Source organism: Salvia miltiorrhiza, chromosome 5, assembly GCF_028751815.1.
Source record: "Salvia miltiorrhiza cultivar Shanhuang (shh) chromosome 5, IMPLAD_Smil_shh, whole genome shotgun sequence".
NCBI classification, from domain to species: domain Eukaryota; kingdom Viridiplantae; phylum Streptophyta; class Magnoliopsida; order Lamiales; family Lamiaceae; genus Salvia; species Salvia miltiorrhiza.
This window is the reverse complement of record NC_080391.1, coordinates 6113266-6137689: the sequence shown is the minus strand read 5'-3', so window position 1 is coordinate 6137689 and position 24424 is coordinate 6113266. Positions and strand designations below refer to the sequence as shown.

Sequence of the window (24424 nt, the reverse complement as noted above, 5' to 3'; positions counted from 1 at the left end):
CATTTCTAATTTGTGATTTGAATCGGGAGAGGATAATTACAATAGATTAGGAGTTTGATACATATCATCTCAATAAACCGGGAGGTTGAGAGGTGGGTGAGGGCTTGTTGATCTTTTGTGCTCTTGGGAGTTATAGGTTAGAAATTGACCGGGGACGGCAATTATGACCCGTAATCTACTGTTTTAGTCGTCCGGGAGGGGGCTAAAACTAGTGGGGAGATCGCCCTAGATAAGTAGGCCATATCAAGATTTATATTGATTTAGATTGAAGTTCATTACGATCCATTGAAATCTAGTCCCTAGGATAACTTTCATTCGAGTCATTCCCCAATTTATTAACTAAGTTTATCTTGCTGTTATTTTATTTACTTGCTTTATTTAGCTTTGTTTTAGTTCTCAATATCTCTTCATCTTTGGTTTGTCTAAATAGATTGAAAACAACTTATTAATAATATTTAGAAGTTTGAATTCACTAATCCTTGTGGGATACGACCTTGCTTCCCTATGTTGCAACTACACCGTATACTTGCGGCGTGGTGAAAATAATAGCGAACACTCTACATGTGCAATCACAATCAATCAAAGATACTACGTGTGTGTCATCATTCATATGCACCTCAAACTTATTCCCAACAGCCGGCCTCACATCACAATATCTCACTAAACCTTGAAGCTTATTCAATTTTTTCCTAATATTGGGACATAGTGGATCAGAGGAATGAAGACTTTTAGACATGCTAGTTGAGAGCTCATATAGCCTTGTCATGATCATAGTACGAATATCCTCTAACATATCAATAAGTACCTTGTCTCTTGCCTTTAGAATGTAAGAGTTAAAGGTCTCACTCACATTATTGTCCACCAAGTCAGTTTTTGTGAAGGAATTTACCAAAGCCTTGCAAAATGCAGCTGGACCTCGTGCTTCAAAGTCATTGGCAGCCTCTGTGCTGTTCTTCTTCAGCTCGTTCAATGCCCACTCGTAGTCTACCTTGCATGTTGCCTTGACAATATTCCAAAACAACGCCTTGTACTTCGGGCCACTAAAATTCTTCTTTCAATTGGCATATATGTGCCTCGCGCAATGTCTGTGCTCACCATGTGGCGCAAGTTTTTGAATGCCATTTATCAACCCCTATACATAAACAACAATTAGGAAAAATTGAGAAAGAAATCTACTGTAATCAAATGAAAAATGAACTGTAATCAATTATGAATAATGAACTGTAATCAAATGAAAAATGAACTGTAATCAATTATGAACTGTAAACAACAATTATGAGTAATGAACTGTAATCCTTTTGTTTATACCTTTTGCTTATCGCTCATAAAGGTCCATCCTAAGCCGTCACCAATGTGCAGTTCTTCGAAGAGACGCTCAAAAAACCACGTCCAACTTTCCTCATTTTCTTTCTCAACAACTGCCCATGCAACGGGGGTACATCCGATTATTGCAATCTTTAGAAACAGCGGCCAACAATGCTCCTCTTAGAACCGTCTTCAAGAAGCATGCATCAAACCCAATATACTTTCTGCAGCCAATAAGAAATCCTTTCCGTAGGGCTGAAAAACCTACATAGAATCTCTCAAACACGGGTCGATCGTGCTTATCAAGATAAGTCTTCAACTCAAAACGCCCCTCCTTATCTGACAACATCAACTCTGAAACATATGATCTTAGCTTCGCATAATGCTGATCAAAAGTACCTCTTATGGATTCCAATGCCATCTTTCTCCCTCTATAGCACGTAACTGGCCTAACAACGACTCCGAAAGTCACGCGCAGCTCGTTTATTATGTCTTTGATTGTGATGTTGTTGTTGCTCCTGATCTTCTCCCTAAAATGGTTTGCCACGAACTTCGTACCTACTTGTCGATTGGAAGCAGCTCGTACACATGTGTGCTCACCAGTTAGAGTCTTGATTATACATGTCGGCTCTCCATGGATCTTTGAAGCATACAACCGCCACTCACATCCATCTACACAAACGGCGGCCACTTTCCCATGGGCACTCTTTGTCCACCTAATGTTGTATCCATTTGCAACAGCCCATTGCCTAACAACATTCTGACATTCCTTAGGATCTTTAAATCTCATTCCAAGTTGTATCTTCAGATCCTTGAAAGGAATATTCTTCGAGTACAACTTGGACTTAATCTTTCTCTTGCCTTCAACATCAGTGCTTTCACAAGAAGTGTCTGAGTCCAGGTCATCCTCATCCTCGACATCTTTTGCTTGTACTGTTGCCTTCACACTCTCAATTTCACAAGACTGCACAAGACTCTTGCCTTTGTCATTCTTTCGTGATATGCCATTCTTTCTTGCGAGGAGAAATTCATCATCATCGTCCGAAAAGTCTATGTCTGCCAGCCCATCATCACAGCTCTCTACATCTTCAAAGGCCCTCTCATCAAAGTCGGGATCTGAATCAGTTGATACCTCCTCCTCCACAGTTGGTCCCCACTCACCTACATCAACTTCTACCACTTTTTCTTTACCCTTTTTGTCTACAGTTGGTCCTCCCTCTTCTACCACCTTTTCTTTACCCTTTTTCTCAACGGTTGGTCTTCCCTCTTCTACCACCTTTTCCTTACCCTTTTTCTCAACAGTTGGTCCTCCATCATCCTCATTTTCTTCTTTCTTGCAATCACAAAATATTTCCAAGATCTTTGTTTCATCATCCACATATGTTAATGCAAGAGACACAAAATCAACCTTCTCATCATACGGATCCACAAACACAAACTCACCACTGATTTTATCTCTAAATGCATATCTACCTACATCATCATACCCAAAATCGGCAGCCACCAACTCATTAACAAAAGCATCCTCCCATTCAAATATGTCATACTCGGGAATATCAAATGCTTCTTTGAATTCATACTCTCTACCACTGAGAAAAATCCCTCCATGCCACAATCTAAGCCTAACCACAAGTTTATCCATTATATTATATCTGCAAAAAAATATGTTTAGGAGTATTAGAGAATCCATTTCAGAATGTAGATGTATTCTGTGCAATATACATAAATTTGGAAATTTTCGAAAATCTAAAGGAAAATCTAAAGGAAATTTCAGCATGTAGATGTATTCTGTGCTTCTCCCTAAATCCATTATGTTTCGAAAATCCATTTGGAAATTCTGGGCAATATGTATTGTACAGCAGATTCGAACATTTTGGGAATTTTCGAAAAAATTCTGGAAATTTTCGAATGAAATTCTGAAACAAATATGTAGAAAGAAGCTAAAGAAGTAGCATTGAAGAACATTGCGATTGGGGACGGCGATACCTACCGAAAATTTTGAGCCGCCTCTAGGGCTTCTTCAGCAGCCGCCAACGTTTCCTGCGCAATTTGAAGAAGACGAAGGAATCCGCCGCGATTGAAGACGAAGAAAGCCGCCGCCGCGATTGAAGACGAAGAAGGGCGCCGTGAATTGAAGAAGACGAAGACACCAACGTTTCTGCCGTTCTGCGTCTGAATTTTTCTTTGACGAGGAGAAGAAGAAGAAGACGAAGTGTGCTGCAGCAACGGTGCCGTTTTAGAGTTAATAAAATGGCTGCAAAAAAAATTCATTCCACCTAGATTAAATGAGTCCACGTGGAATTGACATGGTGTAAGTCCGGCAATCCACGTAAGTTTCCGATTCCCGGAAAATTTTTACGGGACACGCGTGATAAAATTGTGATAGGTTGGGTACCGTTTTGATATTATGGTTAGGGTGGGACATTTTTGAGAATTCGTTGAAACGATGGGACAGAAAGTGACCTTTACCCTTAATATTATGATATGTTTCATTTTTATATCCAACGAAAAGAAGAAGAAGAAGAAGAAGATGATGATTTCGTCTCTAGGATCTTACCGGCCATCTGTGGAAGTTTATAGAAGAGATCAATTTTAATTTGCGTCAATATAATATAGGTAGGGGTGCCGAGAATTTGTTCCTACATTATGTCATCATATATATAGCAATTTAATACTACTAAATTAATATGGTCTCAAAAATACTAGTACTAAATTAATACTTATATTAGTAAGAATCCAAATTTACTTTGTGGTCCTCCTAACAAGGCATGCGTTCCCTTTTCTAATCTTTTCGGTGTTGAGTGAAGTAGATATTTTAAAAGACAAATTTTCAATTTATAAAAAAAAATCAAAGCTTATGATCTTAAAAAAAAAGTGCTACGCCTTTGTAAGTTGTTTTCGACAAGATAAAGGAATTTCATTTTTCTTTCTTTGCTTTCTTCTTTTTATTTCTGGAACAATGCTTTTTCTGAAAAAGATATTTTTATATATTAATTAGTTATACTAATTTACTAGTAGCATCTTAAGACTTGAAATTTAAATTTTTAAAATTGTCTTATCATCTTATAACATGCTTTCTAACATCTATACAATATTAAAAAGTCAATATTTCAAATTGATTTTAAAATTAAGTGGAAATTTTGTAGTTATAATAAAATTTTGAAGGTTTATTTGTAAAATATATTTTTTTCTTTTTATTTCCTTTTTCTTTATCTTCTTATTTTTTTGTTTCATTTCTTTCTAAAATTGTGAAATTCTACTAATTATAAAATATTTAATATGCATATTAAATTATAGATCACTGTAAGAACTTTAATTTGGTACATTTTATAAAAATATTTGTTTTAAAATATTAAAGTTATATTTTTTTAAACATTGAAATTTTAAAAAAAAATCTCTAATCTCTCATATTTTTTGAATAAATCTATTTTCTATTCTTTTTTGTCTTTTCATAATATCAATTTTTATTATTTTGAATTCTTCTTTATTTTATTATTTTTTCAATATTCAGTTAAAATTATTTTTTATTATATTTATAAATATAATAATTGATTTGATATCAATTTTATATAAATATAAAAATATTTTTACATTAATCGTGAAGAGTCCACCAAAATATGGTCTAAATCAATCGTGAAGAGAGAAGCCAAGACCTGCAAAGAGAGAAAAAGATAGGACGGTTTTATAAGTGAAGGAGATGGGATGGAACATCCACAGTAGATCTTTCAAAATTTTACTCCTAAAAATACTCCTAAAGTCTTCTTTAAATTATTTTTAACCCCCATTTTACAATTGCACACAGCAGCTCTCCTATTTTTCATTATCTATTTTATAAATTTAGGATTAAATTTGAGGGGGTGTAAATATTTTTGTGGGCCCAACTTAATATAGGTGATCTGTTGGATAATAATTTTATCTCACTTTTTATTATTTTAGCTCAAATTTAAAGTTATGATTACTTTTAAGAGATGTACTGTGGATGCTCTAATAATACCTATTTGTTTTCTTGTTTTTTTATCCCCTCTCTCTCTTTTTTAACCTTTGGTGATGGCGAATTGAAAAGAAAAAGTAATAAATACAGCATACGTAAAATTTGTTGTCAATTATGATATCATAATAAAATTTATCTGTGAGAACGGAGTATTTTATTTTGAAATTATGATGTCATAATAAAATTTATAGAGTACAACTTTGTGTTCCCATAGGCATTCCTAAACTAAAGTACACTTTTTTCCTTTTCTGATAAAAGGTAAGTTGTGTTTTCTTTTTCTTTTCTTTTGGAGTGAATATAGTACACCGATAGATATGGTGTATGCATATATAAAAACTGGATGACAAATCTCATGTGAATTGTGTAAGAAATAATTGCACAAGTGGGCTTAACTTGAATATTACTTAGGCCCACCGGACGCCCTTATTTCCAACACTCAATTAATAAACACTTATTGGAGATTAATAAATTTTAATTATATATATATATATATATATATATATATATATATTTTTAAAAGTGAAATAAGGAGTATTATTGTTACGAAGGAACAAGGTAGGATGAGGTTAGACCTTTAAAAGATGGGATAATATACAACGGATTTGGACTCAATTTGTAATTTTGTCATGATTTTTAAAATATGGTAAATTAGGATTAAATCTTTCAGTTTCTTTGCAATTAAAATACTCATAAATTTTTGATGATCCAAACTTTCAAAATATCTATTATCTATGCCTTCAATATCCCATAATGTTTATCTCTTCGAATCCATCAAAGTACACGTTTTAATTTCTTTAAGGTCTCAAACATTTGCACCATCATTGTTCACAGACTCACAGTGCAATTAAACTCAATAATAAAAGAGAGCATATATGCTAAAATTTATGTCTATCCAATAAAATTAAAATAATTTAAACATTAATTTGAAATAAAATGACAACATTCTCTATGTGACGAAACTCAAAATTAAGTAAATTGCATATATATATATATGGTTAAATTTCGGTAGCACGTATCTTTAGGTGATAGGTAGTAGCATCAAATTTAGGTCATGACACGTGATGTACTAAGAAGCAATACGTGGCAGAGGACCTTCAAAGCCTTCTAAGATAAAATATACATAGCGATAAAATAGGAATAAAAATTTTGGATCTTAAAAAAAAAATATTTTAGTTTATATTTTTTTAAATCTGAAATTTTTTCATGCGGGGGGCGTCTTTAGGAATGTCTTCAACGACGTTCTTGGTTGTTATCATTTTTCTGGCGGCCAGGGGGTTGCGTTCGAAGCAGAGCTTTTAGCTATTATTATTGCGATTGAATCTGCACATCGCGCCAAATGGGAGAGAGTTTGGTTTGAGTCGGATTCTTCTTACGTGGTTCAGCTTCTTCAGTCGCTCTCTGAGACGGTTCCCTGGAGATTCAAGCCTCGGTGGCAGCTTGCTATCTCCAAACTCCATACTTTCACGTGGCGCATTTCTCACATTTTTCGTGAGGGCAACAGATCGGCGGATTTTTTGGCTTCTCAAGCTTCGGAGGAGGGTTTTTGGCCTCATGCCATTGCTGGTTTAAATGATTTTGTCAAGGAGGATGTTTCTATTCCCTATTTTACTCGTTTCGCTTGATTTTTTGGTTTTTTTCTTTTGGTTCTGGATCGGTTGTGAGCCGGGAGGCCTAAGGGTAATGGTTCGGCCGGAATCCTTGAGACCTCCTAACTCAGCTCTGTCAACCTTGGTCCTTGACGAATACTCTTTTTCCTCAGCTGTTATGAGATTTTAACGAGGCTCGGCCCTTAGTCTGCAGCTTTGTGCTTTCAAGGGTTTTTGGTTCTCCGTTGTTGTTTCTTTTCTTTTTAATAAAATCTTATTTCAGCAGTATAAATAACACCAAAATGCATCATATATATTATTGCATATTTTGTGGCAATATCATGCATATTGTTGTGTGCAAAGTTATGCATATTTGTGTATATATATGCAATTTTGTGTGGAACGTCATGCATATTTATATTCAATTATATGCATTTTTGTATCTATATATATGTATATTTATGTTCAATTATATGCATAATTAAGGTGGAGAGCGGTGAACAACAACGAGAGATATACCTGATGGGGTCGTCTAGTGCAATGCATTTTTGTGTGCAATGTTATGCATATTTATGTCTGTATATGCATTTTTATGTTCAATTATATGCATTAAAAAGTTAGAAAATATATTTATTATTATTATTTTAATATTTGAAATTTTTATTTTCATTTTATGCTTGCGTGTATTTTGTCTTGAAAGGCCTCTGCCACGTGTCATGTTTATGGTGTGCACATAAACAAAATATTTGATTCATAATTGGTATTACATATTACCTAAGACTCGGGTATATGATACGATCTTTTTCACACACACAGATATAATTTAAATTTATACTAATATTTAAATACATCAAATGTATCATTTAATCAGTATTTCACCACAATATATAAATAATCTCATCTAATAACATGCTACGTTTGTTAGAATATAATTTAATCATATAAATATTAATATTATGCTTTTTTATAAATTAATTATATTAAACAAAGAAATTTAAAGATCGCGCGACGAAGGATTCGATTTGTTCGCCTGGTCTATCATTCGTTAAACTTACCAAATACTGAAATCATCACGTTTATACTATTCATTTCCAACTTGACTCATTTTTCATTACCAAATTCTAAAAATATATTATTGTGTCTCCTTAGTTTATGCAAGGAAAAGAAAATATTTGGAGCCATTATTAACCGCATATACCAACAAGACACATAGTTGATAGACGATAGTTGGATTATTTACATTGATTGTATGTGAGTGGTGATGTAGCTGTTGAGACTAATTAGTGAGTGAGTAATAAGAGAAGATAAATAGTGGATAGTAAAAGAGGTAGTAGAAGTGAAAGGGATAGCAATTAATTAGTGCTGCATTGTATACCAGTCTTAAACAGTGAGGCAAATGTAGTAGTCTTGACGGTCAGCATTGAAAGCGCTCTTTTGAGTCAATGCCAAATTTTGAAACTTGTTTTGACATTTTCCTCTCCTTTTCAATTATTTATTACTATTATTATTATCCTTTGCCCCACCATTTCCCCCTCCTCTGAAATTCCAATTACCGCCAATAATATCTGGTTCCAGTTGGATTTTCTCCGATTTTACTCTCACTCTCCATCTACGCGCGTCGCTCTACTCCAACTGTTATTCACAATATTCCATGGTTTAGAATTTAGCTTCAGTTTTATAGTCATTGACGTAAACTATACAATTTTTCTCACTTTTTTGGATTAACATCACAATGTTTGACCTTCTTTTTAATAATGTCACAAAACACTATTTTTTTATATCAAAATATCCACATAACTTATTAACGTGTGGTCTGGAAATATGTGTAACACAAAAATATAAGTGTATGCTCCATCGGTCCCATAAAAATATGCATACTTCATTTTTTTTACGTCACATAAAAATTTGCATACTTCATTTATAATAATAAATGTCCCACTAAATATTACAATTAATGTGGATTCTTTTCTCCGCTCACACTACATTTTACAGAACTTTTAAAACTCGTATCGTCTCATAGTATGCATGCTTTTATGAGACAAAGGAAGTATAATTTATGTTTGGTCGTATTAAAATTAACTTTAGAATAGATTTTATGAATCGAATACAACTAAAAGTAAAAAAAAATACAAAATGACAATCTTCCATAACTGTAATACTGATAATCGGTTTCCCTTCTATGTTTGATTCATGTGTTGCTTGTAAAAGCAACATTTTTTTCCTTTGATTTTTAAAAAAATACTCCTTTCGTCCTGACTATTTTTATATGACAATTTTTTTTATTCACATTTTCATTTTTTCACCTATCACATTTAACACACTAAATATTACTAATAATTGTTTAAATTTCGTGCTCAAAAGTTTTGTCTCAAGATAATCGGGACAGAGAAATAAAAAAATATTTGCGAATTGTGCAATGAATGATAAATGTTTTGTTCCCAATTTTTACTTGTTGCAATTGTAATTTATTCTCCTTTCCGAAATAAAAAATATATAAATAACAAAACATAAATACATAGGACAAAACATAAGGGCAAGAGATCTGGTGTCCCACAATCTCATGTGTGTCACTATGTCCCATGCTTATATCCATTATTTTAAAAATATTTTTTATAAAAATAAAATTTATTATAATACTATGAATTATATTTAATTTTTATTTCAAAAGATTAAATTTTTTAGAAAGTATATACCATGACTTTGAATTTATCAACCCATTATTAGTTAATAAAAATGAAATTAAATGATAAAAAATAATTATATACCCTAAATTGATGGAATAAACCTTAGTTTATAATCACAAAATTAAACTAAAACATATAAAGTTGAAATTGACGAAAATATAAATAAGAAATTAAATAAAATCGAAAATTGGACATAAAATGTGGTACACTGAATCTCATTTCAAAACCTAAATACATAGGTGTATAATTTTTAGAAAAAAAAATTAATACAGTGATACTCATTTTTCATTTACGATGACATGACTCAAAGCTTCTAATTTATTGATCGGAAAGGAAGCATACTTAAAGGTGTGTGATTGTGAAAACAAAACATAAAGTTGACGCTCTCTAACTGCGGATAGGGTTTGTTTTGAGAAGCGACAACTAAACGTTTCTTACCAACCAGAGAAAGTTACAAACAAGTGATGCAAAAATAATCCTAAAACTCAATTAAAACCCACACATCCCTCTCTCTGTTAAATCTCTTCTTCTCCATAACAGAGTAACAGCAACCCCCTCTCTCTCTCTCTCTCTCACCGTAACCTAGGAAAATACAAATACCAACCCACTAATGGAGAGGTCATCCGTAATCCAAGAATCCCAAAACCCCTCACTAATCCCTTCCCCAAACAGCTCGAGCAGCAGCACTTCCACCACCACCAATGGCCTCCGCCACTCCCCTTCCTCCATTCCCATCACAAGATCCGACCCCAACAACCCCTACCCGACCACCTTCGTCCAGGCCGACACCTCCTCCTTCAAGCAGGTCGTCCAAATGCTCACCGGCTCCACCGACGCCGCCGCCCCCGCCCGCCCCGAACCCTTCAGAAGCCCGATTCCGCCCATCAAGAGGAAGGACAAATCCTCCTCCAAGCTCTACGAGCGCCGGAACAGCCTCAAGAATTTCAAGATCAGCCCTCTCGCTCCCGGCTTGGTCAACACCAGGCCGGCTTTCTTAGCCGGGTCGCCCCGCCCCGGAACACCCGAAGTTCTCTCCCCAAGTATTCTTGATTTCCCCTCGCTGGTGCTCAGCCCCGTCACGCCTCTCATACCCGACCCGTTTAATCGCGCCACCAATTCCAAGAGCAACTTGAACACCCTGGCGGAGGACAAGGCGATTAAAGAAAAAGGCTTTTATTTCCACCCCTCGCCGGCGAATACTCCGCGGGATTCGGAGCCCCGCCTTTTACCGTTGTTTCCGGTCACCTCACCTAGACTAGCCGGTTCATCCGCTGCTGCTGCTGCTGCTGATTCCTGAGTGAGTTCTTTTTTCTTTTCTTTTTGTCGGGTTAATTTAAATCGATTTTCATTTTGGTAGTTGTGTTTTAATATATGATGTACCATTCTGATGTTGTATAATCACATAGATATGATTTGGGATGGGTGAGGCAACTCATGTTGTTTATGCCATTAGTCTTTTGTAATTGGAAATTTGGATAGGAAGGATATGAGTGAAACAACCCCCTTCTTCATTTCAACTCCATTGAGTAATTTAATTTTGTGATGTGTAATTAATAGATTCTTCTTTCTTAATTAATTGCTTGCCCGCCCTTTTCAAAGTTTTTTTTCTTTCGAGATGCTTAATTAGTTTTCTTACTTTAAGGGATAAGCATATTCAAGAAAGTCGTCGAGTCGATTGACATTGTTGTCAATTGAAACGAAACTCTAGGGAATTAAAAAAAAATGTTCACATGATTAGAGGAAAAAGAAAGGTTATTTGTTGAGTGGGGTTTAACCAAAATGGGATTAGCTGTCAGCGAAAGAGTGAAAGGAGGGGCAAGGAATCTTGACTCATTTGTTGCATCTTGTATGTGGGGAGCGAGGAAGATGCCGATTTAGACATCGAGGTTTACTATGTGCTCATCATCTTAACATATTACTCTTCCTTTGTCCTCTCTCTCTCCTCCTCTCTCTCTAGAATTAATGAGACAATGATGGGGATGTTCTTGACTTGTAATTCAAATTTCACGGGTGAAGGAGAAAAAAAGAAAGAAAGGGGAAAATGGTGACACATCCTTTTGAGATCAACTTGAAACAGTATTTTGCTGTGACATTGAATTCGAATTAATTAGTTGCGGCATGAGCCTTCATTGAAGGTTTCTTGGCCGTTGACGGAGAAATTGGATGACAAATTGGAGTTATGGTAGATTTTGTAAAGTATGGAAATTCAAGGAATGATGAATGGTCCCAAAAATGCAGTTGCTCGTTGAAATTGGGTTGGATACTTTAAATACAACTTTTGAAAAAAATGGTGTGGGGGAGATGGTGATGATGATGCGGTGGTGCTTCTTTATTTTTGTGTGTTGTCCGAAACGCACTCAACGATCTTTTTTGACTCCGAGAGGGAGAGAGAGAGGGGTAATTAAATAGTGGGAGGGAGGAAAGTGGGACTTTTGTGATGATTAAAGCCAAGAAAGGATCATCAAATAATTAAAAGCGACAGCCAGTTTGAATGTAGGAAAAGCAAGAAAACAAGGTGGTCTTTCTGTGTTTTTGCTTTTCTTCGTTTCTTGTGCTTGTAGGTTTATTAAACCAATGAATCTATGCAATCACTTTATTTTTATTAATTTATAAATCAATTAAATAGATACAAAAATAATGTTTTAAATTTTTTATTTAAGAAAAAGAAATTACAAAAAATAAAGAAATAAATAGGACTAATATACATAATACAACAAAATATCTAAAACAAATTATTCAAAAATGACCATTTTGAAATAATAAAAAGGGTTAATTACGCGAAAAATTATGAACTTTGAACGGATTTTCAAACTTTTTATGAACTTTTTTTTTTATCAAATATTCCCTGAATTTAATCATGTGAACAATTTTTTCATAATTTTTTTACCTCCGGTGATACTTCGGGCTGACATGGTGCTGACATGGCGCCGCCTATAACTAAAAATTGACACATAGAAAATAAAAATAAAAAAAAATAATCCCTAAAACGAAGCACACAATTCTTAGCCTCTCCAAGTCTTCTCTGCCGTCGTCCCGCCGCCCTTCTCCACCGGCCTCCCCCACCACCATCACCAGATCCGCTGTCCCCTCCGCTCCCCCACCCCCATCACCAGAGCTCCGTTTGTTGGCATTTGTTGAGGGGGATGAGCAGCACTTTCGCCTCCACCATCTCATCCTGCGTTGCTATCATCTTCTTCGATGAGCCCGGGGCCTCCATTGAAGGAATCGGATGGGTGAATTGAAGATTTGTAGATTTGGGAATGGATTTCCTTTAATTTGTGGGAAATTTTCGATTTTGATCTTGTGTGTGTGTGTGTGTGTTAGGGTTGCTGGTGTTGAAAATCAAGCAAATATCGGATAGGGTTGCTGGCTATGCTGTTGTTAGCCAACGCCGAAGAAGATGAAGTCGGTTGCGTGGAAACCCTAGAAACCAAGGGTGGCGGTGCAGAAACCCTACCCGCCAAATCAAACATGGTGGCTAAAGGCTCCGCTGCCCTATTAGACATGGTGGCTTCTAAGAATAGAAGCGATTCATTAGTGAAGGCCGCCACAAATTCCACCTCTGATGTAGTCGCTGCGGATTTCTTTCCAACGACGATGGTGGTGGCGTCGTTGGGGGTGGATGAAAAAAGAGCAGTAGACGGAAAATTAGGGCTCTGCAAGACTGAGGGCAGGGGTGGTCCGGTGGGCGGCTCATCGCCGGAGTTCAGAGATGAGAAGACGAGGGCTGGAATTTGAGGTAAAATGACATGGTTTTACCTTTAACTAAACGACGTCGTTTTGGTTCCCGTCTGGCAGTGCCATGTCATATTTCAGGTCACTTAAAAATACCATGTCAGCACTCAATTTGGGGATTTTTGAAAACTATGGAAAAATTGTTCACATGATTAAATTCAGGGAATATTTTATAAAAAAAAAGTTCATGGAAAATTTGGAAATCCGCCCAAAGTTGTTTGCACCTTATCGATTTGTTTGCACCTTATCCCGCCTTCTTGCCTTTTTCTTTTAATTAATTCACTGAAGCAACATTAAAGTTCACAAGTTATATTTTCTGCATGCATTTTTATTTTGAAAATGATCAAATATTCACTTGAGTATTACTAGTTCAATATAACACCAAAACGACTAATTAGTTTAGTTTATTTGGATGTCTCAGAGTTACAAATTAAGTTTCACATTGCCTCTACGCTAGTAACGTCGTCATTTTAATTGCTTACTTCCTACGGTTTTAAACTTTTAAATATACACCAAAACACCATTTTTCAGATACTCTGAGAAAAAAATTTGAAAATCATAACTATTCTAGTATAATATAGTAGTATATATATGATATGATGACAAATAAAATTTGATTTTATTTATTTAGATAAAAAAAACTCAAATTAATTAGAAATGAAGAGTCAATATACAAAACTATTCATTTTCATATAACAACATAAAAAGTACTCCACTAAGATTTTAAAAAAAATTATAAATTAATCAATCAATTTTTGTATAAAAAAGCAATTTTACCCTTGCCATTAATTTTCCAATACACTCTCATTTTTTCTCTTTTTCTCTCACGTACTCTCTAGCGATCGGCGGAGCTACAACGGTGCGTGGGGGCGATAGTTGGGGAGATAACGGAGGAGGATATAGTGGCGGCGATGGTGCTAATATGGATTCTGACGATAAGGATTTGGTGAGAGTGATGAAAAAAGTGGTGGAGGAGAAGAAGGTGATCGATCTGAAGGTGGCAGGTGGACAACGGATGAGGTGGTGGTGGAGAACGCGAGATCGAATGCCACCGCGAACTAAAAAATCAACAGCAGCCGAAGAATCACTCTGGCGAAGAAGTAGAGGAGATATGCGATTCTCACTCTCCTTTTTCTCTCTCTCTCTCTCTCTGGCGAACGAAATGAGATTTGTGGATACCTTGTTGTGGATTTAATCAAATATTTGAGGTTGCGTGCTGTCAAATTGATGTGGAGGTGAGTTTTTGTTGTTAATATTTTTAAATTTACAACTGAATCACTAGTGTTGGTAGTGAAATTGAGTTTTAAAGCTTGAATTAACAATTAGTTGTTTTTGTTGTGAATTCGAGTTTTGAAACTACATTTACAACTCGAACATAGATTAGTTGTGAATTCGAGTTTTTAAAGCTACAATTCACAATTAGGAATATAGTTTTGGTTGTGAATTCTAATTTTAAACTAGAATTCACAACTAGGAATAGTAATTCGAGTTTTAAAGTTAAAATTTACTATTAAAAACAGTATTGATTGTGAATTCAAGCTCAAAAATTCAATTTTATGACTAAAAAATAAATGCATAATTTTAAAGCTTTTTATGTAAAAAGTAAAATGGTAAAATAGTTAATTTAATTATTTTTATCTTAATAGATACTCCCTCCGTCCCGCGAGTCTTGACACGTTTGAGTTCGGCACGGGAATTAAGGAGATGTAGATTAGTGTTTTAAGTGTGTAATTAATAAAATATAAAATTGATAAAGTAGGAGAGAGAATGTAATAAAAGTGATAAAGTATAAGAGAATATAATAAAGGTGATAAAGTAGGAGAGAGAATGTAATAATTATTACCCAAAAAGGAAACGTGTCAAGACTCGTGGGACGGCCCAAAAAAGAAAACGTGTCAAGATTCGTGGGACGGAGAGAGTAACTTTTAACTTTAATATTTTAGTTGGAACATTTTTGAAATCCAATCCAATTATGGCAGAAAGCCCAATTGCAACACCAATAGTATGATCCACGACAAATTTCAGCCAATAATTAAAATTCGAATAAATTGACAAGATTTCCTCCTGTCTCACGCTTCGTGTCGCTCATCATTATCATGACAAATCGACCTCCTCTGCTTCTTGAATGGCCGCAAACTTGGACAAAACATACTTCCTAATTTTTCGCCATTATTCAAACCATAAAAAGGAATAGATAAAGTTGAAAGACTACTCGGTAATCATTTCGTTCCTCCAATGGGAGGGGATTAGGGGTTATACAATTATAATGGTGAATTAGTTTGATTCGAATATTACTTATAATTTAAATTGAACGTGGGGCTCTATATAAGAAAAAAAAAATCCTTAGTTAGGAATTGGGAGTTGAGTATCATTTTTAGGGGTAAAGATTAGGGGTGTATATGAATAGAACATTAGCCATTTAATATTTAAATTTTATATGTACAAGGGCCCAATTTTTGACTGAGCATCCAATACTTTGTTCTCTTCGCAGTGGGCCTAATTTGTCGTTTCCGAATGGGCCACAAATAATAATCAGACAACCTATCATTTACACTATTTTAAGTTTTTATTTTTCTATTAATTCAAGTATTTTTTTTTCACTATTAGTTAACCCATTTATGTAAGTTGTTTGGTTCTGCTCTCATACGAGATAATTTGTTTGACGCGTTGGGAAAAAGAATATTACAATATTAATGAATATATAATGATCATATTAAATGATATCTTTAACATCTAACATTAAGTTAATTAGTGATTATAGATACACAAAGACGACTTAATGATTATGAAAACACAAAGACTTGCATGCGCATGGCCACACGGTGCACGCGGGTCAGCCCAAGCCCGCTCTGGACCCAACTTGAATTTCGATTTGATTCATTTTTATTTATTTATTTATTTATTTATTTTTTAATTTGTTACAATCAAAGAAAGGAAAAAAACCCACTCACACTCTAGCTCCTAGGGTGATTCGAACCCCTGACCTATTGGTTGGAGGAGAAGCGTCTTATCAACAGACTGCGCTTCATCGTCACTCAAATCTTGATTCATGATTTATTGTCTAAAAGTAATAGTTTTTGTGAACAAAGCTATAATTGTTTTGAATAAAAGTAATACTACCTTAATTTTTATATATGCTTAAAAATAATAATTATAAAAGTGATTAATCTGATGAATAATACTAGTCCTTTATAAATATTGTTTGTTAAAATTCAATGTTCAGCATCCATCGTTAATTTGTCCCCTTCGAGTTTTAGCAATGTTTCCAATGTCTCAAGGCTCAAGTGTCTTGGGCATGCGTATTAAGAAAATGTTATTTAGAGATATAAAATTAAAAAGGGTTTCATTTATTTTAAACAATAAAATGAATTTTGAATTATTATTAATAAAATATCATAAAATAGTGTTTGAGGCTTTGAGCTATTATAAGTGGGATAGAGAAAGTAATTTAATTTCATTTCACGATCTAATGCAAAACCGTGTACATTGGGCACGTATCACAATCATAAATGCAAAATCTTGACTTTTTGGGTTTGAGGTTCTGATACTCATCTAAAATTCACAAGTCTTTATTTATTCATATTTTTGGGCCCACAGCCGAAAACAGGTCACCTCTCACCAATTAAACAATAACAATTTTCAACCAGCAAGCATTATTTTAGCAGCCAATTTTTCTACGATATCATGAGGCAGTAGTTATGAGCTGTCGCATAGTGTTGGACATAAACAAAAATATCTCCAGCTTAACCGTTGATCATAAATATCTTTGTAGGTCTTAGAAGAAAAGTGTGATTAGCGTCATAATCAAGAATCGATGCACTGCAGGGGATAATACCCCCAACCCCAAATAGTAACTAGGCAAGAATTTACCTAAGATGATTATGTAAGCCAAATCATGTTTCGATTTGTAAGGTTGCATTTTTATGACGACTAATCCTTAAATAGAGAATAAAGACTAAATCAAGGTCATTAATTAAATCTCAATCAATGATTCAGATTACATTCGAATTTAATTTTTCATGTAATTAAAAATTGGTGATTAGCATTCAGAGTACTGCTAAACACACATAATATGTGTACACATAATTGGACTTTTTGGTCATTTTATATATTTTCAAACTCTAAAAATATTAATTTTATTTATTTGAATTTATGTTTTACATAAATATCCATGATACTATAAAGGAAAAGATTACCCATAATCTTTTCATAATAATTAAAATCTTACGTTCTCCAATCAATCCCACAAATTGCTTAACTATCCTTTTTTAGGTGCAATTAATGTTTAACTATTCTATTATCAAACTCCACCATTCAACATGATTATATAGCTGAGATAGAATCACTGTTATAACTAGCATAATTTGTTTATCAAATCGTGTTATCAAACTCCATCATCATAAAAACTCCACTCTCATAAATTTGGAGTTTTCGATTTTCTTATTTATTTTTTTATTTCTTATTTTTTATAATAATGATATATTTATATATTTTTATAAGATATCAATTTTATTGTTTTTATTTGCATATTTTTTATTACGATAACTATTATGCCATTAAGAAGAATGCGATTAATCCATTTTAGGACTCTTTAGTTTTTGTTTTTTAAATTGAAAAACTAGATTTTGTATTAATATTAATTTAAAGATGAATAATTAGCTACATATTTAAAGTATACTCCCTCCGTCCCTGAAATAAGTTCCTCTTTTTCCATTTTGGGACGTCCCCCAAATAAGTTCCTCTTTCTTTCTTTCTATTTTTGGACAACTACCCCACCACTAATAATACTTTATTTATTCTTACTTTTCACTTTTTCACCACTCCCAATACTAATTATACCACTTTTTCACCTTTTCACCACTCCCAATACTAATTATAACATATTTTTCTCCACTATCAATACACTTTATCATTTTCCTTAAAACTCGTGCCGTCCTCAAAGAGGAACTTATTTTGGGGACGGAGGGAGTATAATTTTTGGAATAGCTTAACGAAAAAATCATAGCAAATTAGTGAAGTAGAAATAAAAATTAGAAAATAAAAGTGAATGACAATATGAGCACATTGATCGACAACTCAATAGAAATATACTATACAATAATATATTATAATAAATTAGTGGAATTGAAATAATAGAAATAAATGAGTAAAATTATAAAATAATGTCTTACTTTGAGCACATCGATCGATTGCTCAATGGAATTATAATATAGGACATTATATTATAATGAATTAGTAAATATAAAATATAAAATATGAAAGTGCAATAGTTCAAATGATAACACACTCTAGCTACTTCTTTGATTAATTATTTTATAAAGGTATATATTAACAAAAAAATCATAACAAATTAGGGAATTCGGAATAATAAAAATAATTTATTTAAAAATTACTAAAATTATGAAAATAATGTCATACGTTCAACATTTTGATCGACTACTCAATGAAATTATACTATAGGATAATATATCATATTAAATTAGTCAACTCAAAATAAAAATATATATATGAAAAAATAAATGACTATATCTATGAAAGTAATGTCATACGTGGAGCACATTGATTAATTATTTTCTTAAAATTAAATTATAAGATATTCCTAAAAAAGCAATTAAGAAATATACTATATTATTAGATATTACATTATATTATAGGGTTAAGTACCGAATTCCCCATATCGATGACGTCCCTATCGCGTACAGGACCCTATAGTCAGGGTAAGAGTTGTTTACTACCTCAACGTGGCAAAATCGCACCAAATACCCCCCCGATAGGGGAGAATTTGGTACTTAACCCTTTCTGACGGTGTTAACCGCCGTTAAAACGCAGGGGGGGTATTTGGTGCGATTTTGCCACGTTGAGGTAATAAACGGCTGTTACCCTGACTATAGGGTCCTATACGCGATAGGGACGCCATCGATAAGGGGAATTTGGTACTTAACCCTATATTATAATGTATTACATATCATTTCCAAAACGAAGTGACCATATTTAAAATAAAAACAATACTAGATGACAAAATAAAGTGACCATATAAAATTGCATGTCAAATAAAATAAAGAAAAAATTAATAATATTGATACATATCATTTTCCAAAAAAAAGTGGAGATTTTTTTAAAAGTTAATAGTTAGATGACAAAATAAAGTGACCGTATAAAATTGTATGTTAAATAAAATAAAGAAAGAATTAATAATATTAATACAGTATCATTTTTAAAAAGTGGCCATATTTAAAAATAAAATAAAAAGAGAAAGAAAAAATTAATAATTAAAGTCCAAGATATAGTGACCGAATGGTAATATTAAATAAAATAAAGAAAAAATAATAATATTAATACATATCATTTGCAAACAAAAGTGGCCATATTTTTTTAAAAAAAAAGATAAAGAAAAAAACTAGTTAGATTCCAAAATAAATGGACCGAAAAATATGTTAAATAAATAGAAAAATAACAATATTGTTACATAGTATCATTTTTCAAAAAAAAGAGGTGGCCATATACCTAGTGGGTTTATTCTAGGGCGTTTATTTACAAAGCTTAAATTAAGGAAGGTTTATTTTTAATGATTAATCTTTATAGATAAATATAAAAAATAAATCTTTAAAAACTTTCCAATTTGAAAAAAATTAACAATATTGTTACATATCATTTACAAAAAAAAGGTGGAAATATTTTAGGAAATAAATCAATAACTTTCCAAAATTATCAAAGTTAAAAAAAGAAAATAAAATCTGTAAAAACTTTCCAATATAAATTAAGGGTAATTTAGTCATGATCATAATTTTAATTTAGGTAATAAAATTTTAAGGGTATTATGTGTGCACATATTATGTGCTTTTAGCATTATTGTAGCAATTTATTTAATTGAAAAAGGTCAAATGTGTAAAGACCATTTTGGGATCAAATCAAGGTCAAATGTGATTAGCATCCCGTTGAACAAATCCTAAAAATTTCTCTATTCCTATTTTGGGACCTGATCTATTTCAACGAACATATCGATGAACATTTGTATGTTCATTTATTTTTATACGAACATATCGACGAACATTAATATGTTCATTTGTTATAATACTCCATCCATCTGCGAAATAGCATCCTGTTTAAGTGTACACACGAATTTTAATAAAGTTGTTATAAATAGAACAAATGAACAATTTATAGGGGTATTGTTAGTACAAAAAATAGAATAAAATTATAATATTAGTTAAAAAATAAAATAAAAGTATAATTTATAGGTAAATATATGAAAAAAAGGTATGATGTGATGGTTGAAAAGATTAAATGAGACTCTTTTTTATGCACAAGCAAAATGGTAAGTAAGACTCTTTTTACATGGGCAGAGGGAACATTTTGCATTAATATATTTCATGTCGCAGAGTCAATGAGACTTAACTCAAGTGCCAAAGTTGAGATACCAAAAAACTCTTTTTTGTGAGAGGTTTTGAGTTCAATCCTGCTTCTTTGTGCGAGGTTAGAGTTCAATCCCACATAGGTGGGTTAATTCTCAAAAAAAAATATTTCATGTCGCAGAGATCAAATAAAGGACCTACTTAAATGCGTATTTAATTTATAATAAATGTTGAACAAGACCAAGATCAATAACCTAACACCAACCACTGCGGGCCATCGTTATCTAAATTTATTTGACTATTAAATTAAATTTTAATTCTTATGGTCTTATTAGAGTATCTGATAGTGGAGACGCATGACATTTTATGTGTTTCGAGAGTTCCGATTTTATGGTACAAAAAGTTTCATGTGATGGATAATTTAAGGTTAGCAAAAGTGATCTATATCTCGAATGTCAACCTATAAAAAATAACTTCTTGTAACTAATAGAACCATGAGTTATATAAAATTTATACTTTTCTAGCTAGTTATGAAAGTAATACTTCTCCATCTCATGATAGACTTATGGTTACTTCTCAAAAAATTTAGAAATTACAGTTAATTTAGTTTAAATTAACAATACGGTCTAAAAGTTGATACCAACATGTATATATTTACAGTATAGTCATTGGATAAAATATAAACATTTAATTACATGCAAAAATATAATATTTGTGGAGTAGAGTACTTTCCAACTTCTAAGAGCACCTGCATCGCGGGTACTCGAGGAGCTCCTCGAGGAGAGGGAGGGCGTCGAGGAGGGCGATGCGGCGTGGAGCTCCTCGAGGACTCCTCGAGTTATCGAGTATGCTCGAAGGGCGGAGGAGATGGCGCGTGCAATGCACGCGCCCAATTTAAAAAAAAGAAAAGGAAAAATTCAAAAATTCGATTTTTATTCGAATTTTGACTGCAGCTCCTCGGTTTCCGCACCTTTGACCGACCGTTTTCATTTTTTTTTCCTTCTTCTCTTCTTTAAAACACCCCACCTTCTTCCTTCTTCTCTTCACACCTCTTCTTCTCCAATTTTCTTCTCTTCACACCTCTTCTTCTCCTACAATTTTCTCCGTCATGGATCCACACAACCCTTTCTACAATCCAAATTGGTGCCCCGATCTCTCCTCCGATTATCATCCTGATATGGGAGGAATCAACTTGGAGGAGAGCCCGCCCGAGGAGGAACCGGCCAGTGCTCAGCAGAGTGTCTCCCCACCAAAGAAAGGCGGCCGGAGGAAGGAAATGGCCACCAAAATCAAGCACGACAAGGCCGCTAGGTACCGTCATACGTATGCTCCCGAGCATACGGATCTCATCGTCCAAATTTGGGCGGAGGAGACCAACGACTCGATCCGTGAGACGGATCAGAAGGGAGAGGCATATTGGGGCCGGATCCGCGAACGTGTGAACCCCATCCTCGGCGTCGACCTTAAGATCAAGCAACTTCAAGGCCACTGGTCCCGGGTGAGCGCGGATGTGCGTCTCTGGAAAGCTGTTTGGGTGGAGACGCGCAACAATTGGCCGTCCGGTCATTCGGATGATATGATTCGTGAAAAGGCCCAAACCCTCTTCAAGGCTCGAAGCCCACACAGGGCCTCCTTCATTTTCTGGAACGCGTGGAGAGTTCTCCGGAACAATCCCAAGTTCAAGTCGATGTACCTCCTTGGAGACGTGCATGCCTCCAAGAGGACAAAGACTACGGAGGAGGGCGGCTTCACCACCTCGGCGTCGGGCGAGGAGATCTCTTCTGCCCGGCCCATTGCCAACAAGGCGGCGAAGGCGGCGGCCAAGGCGGCGGCGAAAGGGAAAGGGAAGGCAGCAGCGTCGCATACGAGCTCGGATCCTCCACCAGAAATTGTGGAGAGGTTGGATAGGAACGACGCGCAGATGAGGGCATTCACCGCCCAGTACCAGCGGAGGAACGATATCCGGGAGAGGGAGCTCGATATGCAGCTCCTGAACACGGATACAACGCACATGACGGACGCACAACGTGCATTGCACGCGTCCATGGTCGCCGACGTGCTCAGGCGTCGTGGTCTATCATAGGCTATCAAGGAATGTGATTTTAATGATGTTTTAGGTTTTTTAAATTTTTGTGTATTTTTTTTAGGTGTTTTTAAATTTTTATGTATTTTTTTTAATGTTTTAAGTAATTTTAAATTTATGTTTAATCCAGTATTTAACTATTACAAAAATATGCTATTTAAATTATGCAATAAAATTTAAATGAAAAATATAAAATCAAAACTAATATTATCAAGTAGGCTATCAAGGAACCCCAATGCAGCATTACCTACTCAATAACACAAACACTATCAAGTAGGCTTTCAAATAGGCTATCAAGGAACCCCAATGCGGATGCTCTAAGCTAATAAGATATTACTAAACTGAAATGATTAAGGATACCCCAAAAGATTTAGAAACTTTAAATATCAATCTTTTTTATAAAAGAACTTGTAAACTTAATCAAGTGATAAACATACATTTTTTTTTGTTACGTTTTAAAGGTTAATTAGAAGGTGGCCTTTTTCTTTCCTTTACGTTCTACCAATGATTGTTAGATCAATAGTTTATTTTAAATTTTGTAATTTGATTAATTGTTACAGTTTATATGTTCTTAGTTTATCGTGTTTTGAATTTTTATAGGTTTTTTATTTTTTTTATTTACAAGTTTTACAATTATTTTAATTTATACTTAAATAATATTTAAATTATTATGATTAAAAATAATCATATATATGATGTTGTGATTGGAATGCTCATTGATAAACCATTAAAAATAAATGTGATTAAGTTAGCATGGATATTGATAAACGTAAATATCATATTAAATTATTAAGCACTGAACTTATATACATTTAACAAAAATATATCTCATTTCCGAGAGACACCCAAGGGTTTAAAGCATTAAAATATACTCCCTCCGTCCCACCATTTTAGTCTCTTATTCCATTTTGAGATGTCCCAAAAAGATAGTCCACTTTTCTAATTAATACTATATAAAAATATTGTTTTTACTAAATTAACCTTATTTAATGCTTCACTTAAATGTGAAAAGGATGTGTAAAAATAATAAATAAGAGTATAAGTAAAAGATAAAAATATAAAAATTAAATGTATTTTCTTAATATGTGTAAAAAGTGGGAGGGGACTAAAATGGTGGGACGGAGGGAGTATAGATTTGTTGATAGAAACCTGAGGGTTTTTAAAGATATAATAAATGCTGTATATAAAGAAAAGGTAGAGAATTTTAATGTGCGTTGAAATATAATAAAATTAATTTTTATTTATAAAAATGTAAAAAGAACAAATTTTGATTTTTTTATGAATTTTATGATATATTATATAAAAAATATAATGATTTTATCTATATATCTATAAAAACTTAAATGACTAATAGAATGATAACAAGTGTCTTCATTCCATTGATGAAAAGTATAAGAGACCTTTCAAAATGAATTATCTCTCTTCAACCCTCAAAAGTTTGCTCCAAGGGAAATGACATAAATTTTAATAAAAGTTGGTAAAAAAATATTTAATGGTGGAATTATATATAAAATAATGTTTTGAATTTTGATTGTAATTGTAAAATTGATAATGTGATTATGTATAAGAAATTACTAGTGGTTGAAGTTAGCAAATCGTCGATGCAATTACAGATTGTTAATTTATTTTAAATTTACAAGCTACAGATAAATTAATTCGCCTGAAAAAAGAAAAAAACGAAAAAAGAG

General features: G+C 33.6%; 1 protein-coding gene across 1 annotated transcript; it reads left to right on the top strand.

Annotated features, from left to right (window-relative positions):
• The first annotated feature begins 9800 nt into the window (after positions 1–9800).
• On the top strand, positions 9801–11083 carry LOC130985500 (VQ motif-containing protein 4). The gene has a single exon (XM_057908501.1). It carries the CDS (start codon positions 10177–10179, stop codon positions 10861–10863), a length of 687 nt encoding a protein of 228 aa, XP_057764484.1. The 5' UTR covers positions 9801–10176; the 3' UTR covers positions 10864–11083.
• The last annotated feature ends 13341 nt before the right edge of the window (positions 11084–24424 follow it).

What these genes read in the sequence shown, in the direction of transcription:
- LOC130985500 (XM_057908501.1), top strand. Translation starts at nt 10,177, where the DNA reads ATGGAGAGGTCATCCGTAATCCAAGAATCCCAAAACCCCTCACTAATC.